General features: G+C 39.4%; 1 protein-coding gene across 2 annotated transcripts in view; it reads right to left on the bottom strand.

The window, feature by feature from the left end:
* sptb (spectrin, beta, erythrocytic) overlaps positions 1-14281 on the bottom strand; it is a 32340-nt gene extending 18059 nt beyond the window's left edge. The window contains exons 1-2 of one of the 2 annotated variants that reach the window (XM_067455415.1): positions 14019-14281; positions 9678-9911 (exon numbers count right to left, since the gene is read on the bottom strand). In XM_067455415.1, coding sequence (XP_067311516.1) covers positions 9678-9834 — 157 coding nt within the window. In that variant the 5' untranslated portion in view covers positions 9835-9911; positions 14019-14281. Of the gene's footprint in view, positions 1-5150; positions 5739-9677; positions 9912-14018 lie in introns of those variants that run through there. The other variant, XM_067455414.1, reaches the window with a different exon arrangement.

Genomic DNA, 14281 nt, shown 5'->3' with positions numbered 1-14281 from the left:
ACAATGTAAATAACCATGCTTTATTAATCAACATGCTTTTAGAGTGAAATTGAACCTTTCTTGACATAGTTACTGTACTTAAGAAGTTAAAAAAAGTTTAGTATATGAAAGGTGTGAACATGAACTTTTGTACAATTTTTATTTTTATTTTTTTGGCAAGTGTAAATCTTATTACTCAGGGACTACGGGTGAAAATTAGCTCTTGAGCTAAAACCCGGTATTATGCATCTCTCCCTTTGGGATTAATGTTTATTGCACGCTGTCCCTGTTTCAAAATAAAGAAAAGAAAAAAAATAGGCAGCTCATATTGTCACAATAATACAGTTACTGAAAAACAGTACAGTCTATGTTTGTGCATTCTTCATAGTGTATCTAGGCCTATATCCATGTGTTTTTCCTGAGCAAGTCTTCTGCAGTACCACGTTTATATAAGATTCTACCACAAAAAGAACAAAATTGTGCATTCTTAATGACGCGTTTTATAAATGATTCAGATCCCATGGCTGCAGAAAACTGGAAGGATGGAGGAATGGAAATGACAAAAAGAGAGAGGTAAAAAAAAGAGTGAGTGAAAGGAAAAACATTACAATGTGAAGTGTGAAGGGATACATTCTTTTAAACCTATCTGGAAACATTACCTTTCCATTTATGCTGAAACTACAGATTCAGGGACTATCTGTCATATGTGGCCTTGTTCTGCCAACATATATCGGAGTTTTGCACTATCATTCAATTGAAAGATATACAATCATTTAATTGCATTGTTCGTTTAATGCAGTGTAGTACTTGAGAGAAGATTTTTAGAGTACTATAACACCGTGGTTACATTTTGTGGTCTGTGCCATCTGTGTCTGCTCTGTGCTATTGTGTCTTAGGATCAGAGCACACTGTTTGTGTGTGTGTGTGTGTGTGTGTGTGTGTGTGTGTGTGTGTGTGTGTGTGTGTGTGTGTGTGTGTGTGTGTGTGTGTGTGTGTGTGTGTGTGTGTGTGTGTGTGTGTGTGTGTGTGTGTGTGTGTGTGTGTGTGTGTGTGTGTGTGACCTGGTAATCCCTACGTTATGGGGACAAAATGTCCCCACAAAGATGGCAATATCCGAAATCCTTGTCCTTGTGGGGACATTTTTAGGTCCCCATGAGGAAAACATCTTATAAATCACACAGAAGGAGATTTTTTGAGAAAGTAAAAATGCAGAATGTTTCCTGTGATGGGTAGGTTTAGGGGCAGGGGCAGTGTAGGGGGATAGGATGTACAGTTTGTACAGTATGAAACGCATTACGCCTATGGAAAGTACCCATAAAACATGGAAACACGACATGTGTGTGTGTGTGTGTGTGTGTGTGTGTGTGTGTGTGTGTTTGTGTGTGTGTGTGTGTGTGTGTGTGTGTGTGTGTGTGTGTGTGTGTGTGTGTGTGTGTGTGTGTGTGTGTGTGTGTGTGTGTGTGTGTGTGTGTGTGTGTGTGTGTGTGTGTGTGTGTGTGTGTGTGTGTGTGTGTGTGTGTGTGTGTGTGTCTTGTCTCGGCCTTGAGCCTTGAGCCAGGCCTGGACTTGGATTAGAATGAACTGGTCTTCACTACAACCATGTTAAATTACAGTGAAGTTTTTCCATATTTTTGAATGGAAAAAATACGGTGTGGAAACATGTCTCTTCCACTTGGAGCAATTACAAAATAATAATCATTCAAATGTGTAATACATTATGTCTGTTTTGAGCATGTGCAGGAGGAATAATATTACAAAATATTTGTTCTGAAAAAGGGGAAAAGAGAAAATAATTAATGGCTAGTTAAAAAAGCTATCAGTGGAAAGTGTGTGTGCGTGCTTGTGTGTGTTTATGTAGTAAGTACAGCATCTACTAGCCAGAGCTATCAGGCCATGCTAACCAGCCAAAACTTGACTTATGGGGTTACACAGAGAAAAGTCATTTTTAAGGGTCAGATCTTGTAGGAAAAGCTCTCTAATGTACCAGATGTACAGTTTCAGTTTTAAAGTGCAATTTACCATGTTCTTGTCAAGAGTTAGGAAAGCTCCAGATGTGCTAAAGCATAATAAGAGAGCGAAGCCCGGCAACATTACATATTTAATGACCAAACTACTGCCAAATGATCCCTCTTCCTGTTCACACTTTGTACAGCAGTGATCCAATCTAACCTCTACTAAATGATTCTCTCCCTCTCCATTAGAACAGCATTGAGTTTGCATAGGTCCTGCTGATCTCTGATATTCTCTCCAGCTCACATGAAAGGTCTGTGAAATATTTATATTGATGGATTTTCCTTGTACATAACAGGCTAGTGTGTTTCCCAGTCACAGCCAGTCTTCACTGGATGTGATCTTCAGTTTCACTAAATTCTCATACCCAAGTCATTGTTTCGTGGTCCTACCTGATTAGTTTCTTACTAACAGAGAACATAATTTCACCAAGTACAACATGCTCCTGGATCAACATCTTTGTTGATTGTGGAACTACATTCCAATCAACCAATCATATATGAGGGACAAGTTTACAGTTTATGTCAAGTTTAGGCTTACAACCAGGGTTAAGTGCCTCTACATCAGCATTATTCACCTATAATTTAGTTTTGACTTAGGGAAAAGTTTTGGGTAGGGTTAGGTTTAGGAGTAGGGTGACTATCTGGGTTGTCATTCAGTTGCTGCTGTTTACACACTGCACGATTGATCAGCGACTGAGGATTTCACACTCCATGACGCTGATAACTCTGTCTGGTCCGCAAATTACGTTTCACAACCAAACACAAGCGCGCTGTGACATGGAAACAACACAAGATCGCATGTATATCTATTGTGCGAGACTGGAATCGTTATTAAAAACTGTCTGTGCACTGATTTGCAGCGAAAAGGAGAAAAATAAATAAATATGGAGGACAAAATGGTTGGAGAGATGCGGGGAGCAAGGATTGTGTTCTGCAAATAGAGTTGGAGATAAAAAAAAAAAAAACATTTTTGCAATGTGCTGCTATTGCGGCTGGTCAGGCAAATGTTTGTGCTTTGTTTCTGTTTTATATCTAAGACTGATATTCTAGGTCTATAACTCCTCCCTAAACTTCCCGCTACACTGTATCTTGCTCTCTTGTTAAATATAGGTCATTTTCATTCAAAACATTTCACATTTCACAAAACGCATTTCACACAGCAGATTTTTTATATCATTTATCAACAGTGCGTACACACTGATTTATGGAAGCCTGTTTCTGCCACTATATATATTTTTAAAAATTAAAGATTAATTGCAACTTTTTATCTCAGAATTCTGGCTTTTTTCTCACAATTGCAAGTTTTAAAGTCAGAATTCTGAAATATAAACTTGAATTTGCGTGATATAAAGTCACAATTCTGACTTTTTTTCTCACAATTGCGAGTTATAAAGTCAGAATTCTGAAATATAAACTTGAAGTTGCGTGATCAACTTTAGAGTCAGAATTCTGAGATGAAAAGTCGCAATTACTCTTTTAATTTTTTTATTTAGTGGCAGAAACGGGCTTCCATACAGATTTGTGCGTAATGAATTCGTAAGAACAGTTTCACGCAAAGTGTGGGATCTACCAACTTGTACTTTTGTACCTTTGAGCATGCTTACGCAGAGAATCTAAAAATAAACAATATACAATTTTTTAAAGCGAAGTGTCATCCTATATATGGTTCATTGAAGGCATTTCCGAATGCTAATGACCAAGAACGTGAACGATGTGGGATTTATCAACAATGATTGCTTACTCGTGTGCGTAAGAACTGTGCGCACATTTGAGAAAAAAGTTTTTCCTAGTATTTAGGTACATTCTAAATTTCATTTGTATGATAAAATATAGAACCTTTTCTACGCACTGTTGATAAAATAGGGCTCTTATATTTAGCCAAATGTTTAGTTGGAGCGATGCCGACTCATGTCTTAGATCATTCACACTGCGTGATTGTAAGCGTGAACGAGCACCGATTTGCCAATAATTTCTGGCATTTATCTGTGATTTCACAAAACCTATCGGCGAGTCAAAATCAGGGCTAAAATCGATGGGGGGGACATACCGGTATGCAATATATTTAGATGCAATATAAGTGGGACTTGTCCGTGTAAAACCTGCAGCCATGATCTAGGCAATGTTCTTATGATGTTCTCGCCCTTGGCATGAATATGGCATGAATTCCTCCTTCAACCTAAATAAGATTTTTTTTTTTCATCCATTTTATAATCCATCAGGCAAAAATCGATCAATTTTGGGTAGCATCCATGTCCTATGTACTTGCGACTTTATTTCTCATAATTGCAATTTTATATCTTGTGACTATATTTCACAATTACAACTTTCTATCTCACAGTTTAGGTAATATTACTTTGTCACACAATTACTTTATTTTTTTAATTCTAAAATGAGTTTCCATTAATCACTGTAACCCCAAGTATGAGCAAAATTATAATGAAAGGGTTTTTTTGTTTGATTTTTTAAAGTTGAATCCATCCCTGTGCATTCATGCTATGCATCTAAATATTAGAGATAGAAAAAAATACAATCTCTCTGAACTATGCTCTTTCTGTTTCATAGCATTAAAGAACTCTCTCATCAGCGAGGAACAGGAAGCTCGGTTTTACACAAATTAACAGTGACAGTCAACTTCTCTCTAAAAATAAACAGCGCTGAATAAGTAAGGTAGGAGTCCTTGATGATGAATACCCTAAATCACAGTAAGACATACACAGAGAAAACATATTCCTGTAAGAGGCAAGAATAGCAGAATACAAGAAGTAGACGTTGGTGAGTCTGCCAATGTACCAAGCACTTAGTCATTCAGCAAGAATTCAAAAGATTGATGGAGGGACAAGTAGTATTTTTTGCTCTGAAAGGTCTTTTTAGTTTGTTAAATAAATATTTACAGGTAACGCTGTGAGCAATTAGGGTGTATGTACTGTACAGCATAAATAATGAGATTAATAAATACTGCACATAAAAAGACAAACCAGCTTTTCAGTTCCAACAGCGGCCAATGGAAAACAATCTAGCATACCACCTTAAAGCCCATCCCAGACCCCACTCCGGATCTCTACCTAATCTAACAATTCCCCTGTGGTGTAGTAAAGGGGTATGTCGGGAAAGACTGCCCCCTCTTTGAGGGTGGGAGGAAAAACTCCACCAGGACACTACCTTGCAGTTGTCTGAAGCGCCCATCCAGGATGGAGTTGTTGAAGCAAATGTTGGAAGCACTATAGCTTAGCCAGCGTGCTCGTCTCATACTCCGGGATGGGGATAGGGGGCCAGATGGTGAGGATCTTGGAGGTGAGGGCCGATGGCCCCTTGGGGTGCAGGAGGAAGAGGACGATGAGGTTGAGGAGACTGGAGTGAAAGTCATGGACGCTACTTTAGGTGTGATGCCCAGTAAAGTTCCATTCCTCTCTGGCAGGTGCTCAGGTTCACGAACGTGGGGACTGTTGATTTTTGCCCCTCTCCTGCTCTGGGCCCTATAAACTGGTGGCGTGCTCCTGCTCCGGCTGCCTGGTGCATTGGTCCGGGTTGGGACTTCTTTCACTGTGGTATACTGCCGGCTGCTGACCTCCCGGGCGACTGGGGTAGGACGGATTGCGATAGTCTCTCTGCTGGTCTTCAAGCTGAGTTTGACCTCCCTCAGCCGGGTTTGGCTCACGGGAACCGCACGACACAAACAGGGGCTGCTCATCCTCACCACACTAAATCAAAACGTACAGCCGGGAAAGAACGAGACAAACAGGACATTCTTCTTCCCTCCTTCTGTCTTGAGTTCTGTTATCTTTTCCCGTCCTCTCGTCCGCCCGCCCGCCCTCCCTCTCCCTCCCTCCCTCTCCCTCCCTCCCTTCCTCCCTCCCTCCCTCTCCCTTTCTCCTTTCTTCCCTTACTCACTCTTCACTTAGCAATGATGCTGTTGTGCCTCTCCCCAGTAGCACATGTGTGGATCTCCAGCACCCCAGCCATGCATATAATATGCCCCCATTCCTGCCTGCCCCATAATGCACACTCAAACACACTCATCTAAAATGTCTGTCTTCAAATAGGCATATACGTGTTTGTGTGTGTTTTGATTTGTGTTACAAACACAATGTGATTTCAGACTGTAAGTACGTGCATAAGCAGTTTTGGCCTTGATGTAAATACAAACTACAAATATATTGATGACACTGTACTCAAAGTGTACTTAGTATACTCAGAGGGATGCTTGTCTTTTCAAAGCTGTAAATCAAAGGTGAAGAATGGGAACCACGCTCTCACTCTCTCTCTCTCTCTCTCTCTCTCTCTCTCTCTCTCTCTCTCTCTCTCTCTCTCTCTCTCTCTCTCTCTCTCTCTCTCTCTCTCTCTCTCTCTCTCTCTCACTCGTGCACGCCCCCACTTTTTAACTCTCTCTAATTGCATTACAGAAAGAGCAGAGCACAGACGCACCAACAGAACATCACACCAGCCCTGGCTCAGCAACATACACTTGGCTTAAAGAAGCAGGCCTGAATTCAAGTTCACCATCACTAATGCATTTCAAACAGAAAGACCCGTGGCCTTAAATAATAAACAACTATGCATAATTCATTCTCACAAAATTCTCCCACTATATATATATATATATATATATATATATATATATATATATATATATATATATATATATATATATATATATATATATACCGACCACGCATAACATTACAACATTAAGTGAATAACACTGACTATCTCTTCATCACGGTCCTGTTAATGGGTGGGCTATATTAGGCAGCAAGTGAACATTTTGTCCTCAAAGTTGATGTGTTAGAAGCAAGAAAAATGTTTTCTTAAAGAAAGTATATGTAAGATTGTGGCCAAAACTGGTACTGCAGGTGTATCCCCTCTCTCTCTCTCGCTCTCTCCCCCTTGACTCGATGTTGCCAGATAGGCTGCAGGACCTAGAAGGAACGTTTATAGCTGCAGCTGTGGTAACTAGAGTAGATCTGGTAACCCGGATGCAGAAACACTACTGACTTTGTGATTGGTCGATCGGTGGAGGGTGGAGCTTCAGACCAAAACACAACATGTAAACATCATCAGTTGAGGGCTGCAACAACAACTTTTAAATGACAATATCCTGGCCGGACTACTGTTGTCAGTGATATAAGTATTTTAAATTAACATGAATTCTTAATATCTAGTGACATATCAGGGCCATTTTATGATTAATTGAAATACATTTCTTACATATTATTCCTTTAAGTGTGCTTGTCTCATACTCCAGGAAGGGGATAAGGAGCAAGATGGTAGGGATCGTAAAAGTTAAAGACGCTACTTTGGGTGTGATGCCCAATAAAAATCCATTCCACTCAGGTTCACAAACTGTTGGTTGTGGCCCCTCTCCTGCTTTGGGCCCTATAAACTGGTGGGGTGCTCCTTCTCCGGCTGCCTGGTGCATCGGTCAGGGTTGGGACTATATACTAAATATATACAGATCAGGAATAACATTATGACCACTGAGAGGTGAAGTGAATAACACTTTATTATTACTTGATCACAGTCCTGTTAGAAGTTGGGATATATTAGGCAGCAAGTGAACATTTTGTCCTCAAAGTTGATGTGTAGAAGCAAGAAAAATGGATTGCATAAGTATTTGAGCAAGTTTGACAAGGGCCAAATTGTGATGGCTAGACAACTGTGTCAGAGCATCTCCAAAACTGCAGCTTAAGTGGTGTGTTACTGGTCTGCAGTGGTCAGTATCTATCAAAAGTGTTCCAAGGAAGGAACAGTGGCCACCTTCTTAATATTGTGTTGGTACTCCTTTTGCTGCCAAAACAGCCCTGATCCATCAAGGCATGGACTCCTCTAGACCCCTGAACGTGTGCTGTGGTATCTGGCACCAATATTTTAGTAGCAGATCATTTTAGTCCTGTAAGTTGCGAAGTGGGGCCTTCACTAATCGGACTTGTTTGTTCAGCACAACCCACAGAGATGCTCAATTTGATTGAGATCTGGGTAATTTGGAAGCCAAGTCAACACCTCAAACTGGTGGTTGTGCTCCTCAAACCATTCCTAAACCATTTGACTTTTGCTTTGTGTCAGGCCACAGCCACTAGGGAACACCGTTTCCACGAAGAGGTGTACATGGTCTGCAACAATGCTTAGATAGGTGGTACGTGTCCATGGTCGCAAGGTTTCCCAGCAGAACAAAGCATCACACTGCCTCCGCCGGCTTGCCTTCTTCCCATAGTGCATCCTGGTGCCATGCAGAAAATTCGTGATGATTCATCAGGCCAGGCTACCTTCTTACATTGTTCCGTGGTCCAGTTCTGATGCTTACATGTCCACTGTTGGCGCTTTTGGCAGTGGATAGGTTTATTTTTGCCCATATGCAAAAAAACTGTGATGGACTGTGTATATCACTGTGATTATCACTGTGTATATCTGTGTATATCACTGTGTATAACACCTTTCTATCAGAACCAGCATTAACTTCTTGAGCAACTTGAGCTATAGTAGCTTGTCTGTTTGACCACACGGGCCAGCCTTAGCTCCCCATGAGCATCAATGAGCCCAAGAGCCTGTCGCTGGTTCACCACTGTTCCTTCCTTGGACCACTTTTGATAGATACTGACCACTGCAGACCAGGAACACTCCACAAGAGCTGATGTTTTGGATATACACTGACCCATTTGTCTAGTCATCACAATTTGGCCGTGGTCAAACTCACTCAAATCATTATGCTTACGGATTTTTCCTGCTTCTGACACATCAAATTGGAGGACAAACTGTTCACTTGCTGTCCCACCCACTAACATGTCTATATCCCACCCACTAACATGTACCGTGATAAAGAGATCATCAGTATTATTCACTTCACTTTTCAGTGGTCATAATGTTATGCCTGGCCTGTGTGTCGGTTATTGATTTATGCCTTTTTAATCCATCCATCCGTCCATTTTCCAAACTGCTTGTCTTGCTTTTTTATTGCTTTGGGGGTAAAGTAAGTACTGTACTTGCTCCTTGGTGTTGAAAGCAACTCTTTGACATCTCATACCTCAAGAAAAATATTCTGTTACAGTGGATATTAAGTATCTTAAATTGAATGCAAAACATTACATTGGACATGTGTTCTTGCTATTTAGATGCATGTAACAAAATCTGGTCTGCACTAAATCCAAAGATCAGAACTGGTTTAAAGTATTCATGCAGCAAAAGAGATCTTTATGCAAGGCTCTTTTGACTTGGGCCAGTTAACAATACCCCAAAAACCACTTACAACATCCAAGCAACCACATAACAACACCTTGGTATTATGAAGCATTTTCCTAAAAAAAAAAATTAAAAAAAACGTATAGTGTAGAGTCACTCAAACAGTTTTAATATGTCATGTGGGGATTACCTATTCCCTGGAAAGGGGCTTGTAAATCTGTCGTGAAATCACTATTTAAAACCTGCTGTTTCCGAGAGCAACAGAACCCACAGGTGTGCCAAAAAGGACACGCTCCTGCAGCCATTACAGAGATCTAAGCTATGGGAACAGACGGGAAGGGCAGCTGTCCAGCTCAGTCATACAGAGGCATGCTGGGTATGTGCAAATGATCCTGGCTAGTCAAGGGGGCAGGAGAGGATAGGGTTCGGCTGCCTGTAGGTCTGTATTTGCACATTTGTGGGCCTCTATATATCTAAACCCATGTGCTCAGTTTTATGTCACCTGAGACGACTCACCTGCAAGAGCTTTAATGCGCGAGCGCTCAAAGAGTCTGGCCGAGCTGTTGTCGTTGTCAAGCTCTTCATCAGACAGCTCGAAGCGGGTGTTGATGCGGCTGTACTGCTGAGAGATTTCAGCATTGTCAAAGTCTGTCGTGGAGGTCATAGTTGCCATCAAGATGCAAAGTAATTAGAGGGACACCTCAGCGAGCCACACAAACACAAGACAGTGGAATGTCAGAGATGGATGATCTGAAAGGAGAAAGAGATGGAGGAGGAGTTTAATTGGACATTTAACTTCAAAAGACTTTTTAGATATATTTGCACCTCGCTATATAATTTAGACATGCAATACTCGTTCCTAAGGGGCCATTTACACACAAAGAAAAGTTTTTGCATTGAAAAAACACAAGACATTAGAGAAATTCATAAGTGCAGCTCCTTAATGTATCCATCATGATTATATAAGCCTATTTATATACAGTGGGGTCCAAAGTCAGAGAACACACATTAATTGTAATTGAAAGTATAAAGTGCAACAGTGCCCATCCACTTTTTCAGTGGTGTTGGTTCAAGAAGTGATTTTTTCCATTAGTATCTCCCATCGGGGTTTAAAACTTTGTATAAGTCATGAACCAAGCCAATCAGCTATGAGGTGAATCATAACATTATACACTTTGATTTGAAGCAAAAAAATACAACGGTACAAGATTGTGCTTTAGTGAGGGAAAGAACCAAAATGCCATGAAGCATTATGAATCAATTGCATAATCAAATTAAAAGCGATGAAGAAATATAAAAATATTGATTATATCTATAGAAACTACATATTTTAAGCTTATTGCAAAATAGAAGCGTAGCTAGATTGGCTCAATTACATAATTCACAGTGCTTCGTGAGAGTAGGTGGAGCTAAAGAGCACAAGCGGTTTGCTTGTTTCAACTCTGATTGGTTGAATCTTCTGTATAGCATCATGGGTAATGTAGTTTTTCACCACAAATTCCACTAACACTGTAAAAATTTTAAATATAAGTTGTAATAATGCAGGCTCATGGCTTTAACAGAAGCAAATACCATTGATTATCAACCTCATAGTTTACAGCAGGGCTGTCAAACAAAGGTTTTTCTAAATTATCATTCAAAATCAATTTCCCTTTGGAGAAAATTTGTTTTCTTTTTTCGGACTATCAATTTAGCAAATTTGTGACACTGATCGTTTGAACTCCTTTGAACAAAAAGGTCAGATGTTCTTTCTTCCAGAACATTGATTTTTCTTTTTCTTTCATAATTTTTCTTCATGTCAGCTTTAGCGCCACTGTCATTAAAGCAAAAGGGAAATAAACCAAATACAAAGAAATATTGAAATTGATTTAAAATTGTACTTTTTAACCAAATTGTTATATTGACTGATACAATTTGTAATGGATATATTCAAACTAAAAGAGAGGTCTTAAATTTGAAACTTTTTGTGTCTGGGCAACGCAACAAGATCTCAATGTTTTCCAATAATCAGATAGAACATTTATGAATTTAGATGAAATGGTACATAAATGTAAGAGATACCCATGAGGCACATTTGAGAACTTGTGGTCTCTTTGTCCTCTTCCTCCTATATAATTTCCTGCCCTTCTGTTTGTCCCTGTCAATAAAAAGCCACAAATATAAAACTAATAATCTTATAGTGTTTCACCTCAGGATTCCAAAGGCCGCCATTTTCAGCACATGTCCTCTAACCGTCACTTGTGATGAGGGTGTGTATTTGCGCATGCTACTGTGGAATGGCGGGTGAAGGTTAGCTGCTAAGATAGTTCTATCTTTGTGAGGCATGTTGCTCATGTGTAGTCTTATCGCCCTGAACGGGGGGGCTGGGCAACCCCTCTGAGCAAGTCAATGTGAAGAGCACCCTTCACAAATTTTCCTACATCGTCATATACTACGTGATCAGATATTTGCTTGCGTTTTTTCCTTGCAGTAACAAGGAAATGCTTAGCTAAACATTAGAAGTGAACTGCTTCAGACAATACAAAACGTGTGCTCTAGTTGGCTCCTAACATCTAGGCCATTAAAAAGCACTGTACCAAATGAAATGTATCTGCTGTAATGTTACTAGTAGAGGTCATCAGGGTTAGTGTTCTGGAACTAGGGGTGGAGATGACAATTGTAAAATTATAATAAAACATCTATTACAATCAACAGACAGATTTCAAAAAAACTGTGGAAAGAGGAGAATCTAACAGTCTCAGAAAGAGGGGTGATGGTGGTTCTCTCTCTCTCACTCTCTCTCATGCTCTCTCTCTCTCTGTATCAGGCCAGTGCAGGGGGGATGTTATCAAATAACTATTCTCCACCCACCAGCGAGAAACCCCTTATCACGAGAGACACAACTTTGCTGCTCTCTCTGCGTATGGTGTCTTTGCAATGTGCTCACGTGCACACATACAGTTTATGACAAAGTTTCCACTATCTTAACTGAAAGAGAGGGAAAGAAGGGGCAGCTTTATACGAATACTTCACCTAAAAAGAAAATCATGTCAGGCATTCCAAACCAGTCTGTTGAACACAAAATAAGAAATCCTAAAGAAACCTATAAACATAGAGTGCAGGCATTGTCAAGCTCCAAACATGTCAGAAAGCACCATAAAAGTATGATTTGCTTTCTGAAGTTTGGTTGTACACTTAAAGTTGTTGTTGTTCACTTAAAATATACACCTGCTGCATTACCTCTTAAAGGGATAGTTCACCCAAAAATGAAAATGTTGTCATTACTTACCCACCCTCAAGTTGTTCCAACCCTGTATGAGTTTCTTTCTTCTGTTGAACACAAAAGATGATATTTTAAAGAATGTTGGTAATCAAACAATATGACGTAGCCATTGACTTCCAGTAGGGAAAAAATACTATGTAAGTCAATGGCTACCATCCACTGTTTGGTTACCAACATTCTTTAAAATATCTTCTTTCGTGTTTAACAGGCTGTACATATTTATGTAATTAAAATAACAGAATAAGGTAATAGCTGTAAAATTAAAACTGAAACTGAAATCTCTAGCTATAACTTACATGGTAATGTCACAGTGTTTTTGCTCAAATTCTGTGTCCAAATCTGAAAGGATGGTTATCTACTATCCAGGAAGCCAAACCAGCGTGGTATTTCATGCATGTGTGAGGGGAGAGGCCGATCATGACGCGCTCTATGTACCATGTTACTGTAACAGCTGAACCCATGGAGTTATGGCACAAGAGTATTCTTTGTGTTCATGAAATTAATGAAAGAAAATTGTGGGTACAAACACCGCCTTAAAAAAATAAGTTTTCCCAAAACTTCACACTCATGCCATTCCAAACCCCTGTGATTTTTGATTTATTTTAATTTTTAAAAAAATGTACAACACAGATATTTTGAAGAATGTTTCATCAGTTCTTTTCTATACAATGAAATAAACTGACATGATTTTAATTTGTGAATGAACTACTCCTTTTTTAAGCACAACAGTGATCTTCAGGTAAGCAGAACAGACAGTATATAAAAAAACTTACTTCTGTGCAGTAAGTTATGGTGTTTACATCATGGTACTTCTCCCTACAAGGTAAGGTTGGAACAGCTCACCTAATTTTATTATTTTAAAGACAGCTGTTTTTCTTTCAATAATATTGTAAAACTGCTTTCTTATGTTTATTCAATGAGAAACAAAGAGCATAATGTTAGCAAATCCAGCTTAAACTGATTGATTTTAGCTCCCCAAACTGGTCATTAGCTGGTTGACCAGTCGATATCTGGTTTATTGCTGGTCCATTGTGGTCTACCAAGCTTGGCACCAGCTAATAACTTGGACCTTGGACAAAAGAGTTTCTCATAGTTTCAAATTAATGATCATATAAAAGAAAACAAGGTATGAGAGAAGAGAGTTATCAAATGATTGTTGTAATATAATATAACTTCAATATTAAAAGACAAAAGTTCTGAAAGTGAAACACAAATAATTAGCCTACTAACCAGCTTTAAAACGAGGATTTATACCATTTTTGCGTTTTGCATTCAGTGTTTTCTCGTTGTTCACATTGTTCAGAGATCAACAGGTTGCTATACTCTTCACATAGCCTACCACTGCGATACTTTCACGACAAAAACTTGTCAGTGGGATATGAAACATGTCTTTGGCATTACAGATAAAAATATTATTTAAAAATATATATATATATATATTATAACAAGCAAATAAAAACAAATAATAAAACAAAAAAACAAAAAAAAACAAAAAACAGGAAAATACATCTATAGGCTATCAAATGACATTGGGTATCCTAACCTGAAGGGAGAACCTCTATAACTTAAAGCGGTTTAAACTGTAACAAACTTACCTTTACAAATGAAAATCAATCTGGGAGAATGACACGCTTCGTTGTCAATGTCTTTATAATAAAAGTCCGTTATTTGAAGGGCAATAATAATCCCATGAGAGGCAGCGAGGTCTAGGTCACGGTGGGGGAGAGCTGCTGAAGGGGCATGGAGCGCGCGCAGGGTCGGCGCTCACAACGCTCATTCTCATCAGCCGCTGTTTGACCCACCCAAAGTGTTAAAAATAAAGTAGAGGAGCGGAGCGCTGCCTGAGCGCAGGGGACGC

The sequence above is a fragment of the Pseudorasbora parva genome, chromosome 10, assembly GCF_024679245.1.
Source record: "Pseudorasbora parva isolate DD20220531a chromosome 10, ASM2467924v1, whole genome shotgun sequence".
In the NCBI taxonomy this organism is placed as follows: Eukaryota; Metazoa; Chordata; class Actinopteri; order Cypriniformes; family Gobionidae; genus Pseudorasbora; species Pseudorasbora parva.
The sequence above is the reverse complement of the archived record's forward strand: the minus strand, read 5'-3'. Positions and strand labels throughout refer to the sequence as shown.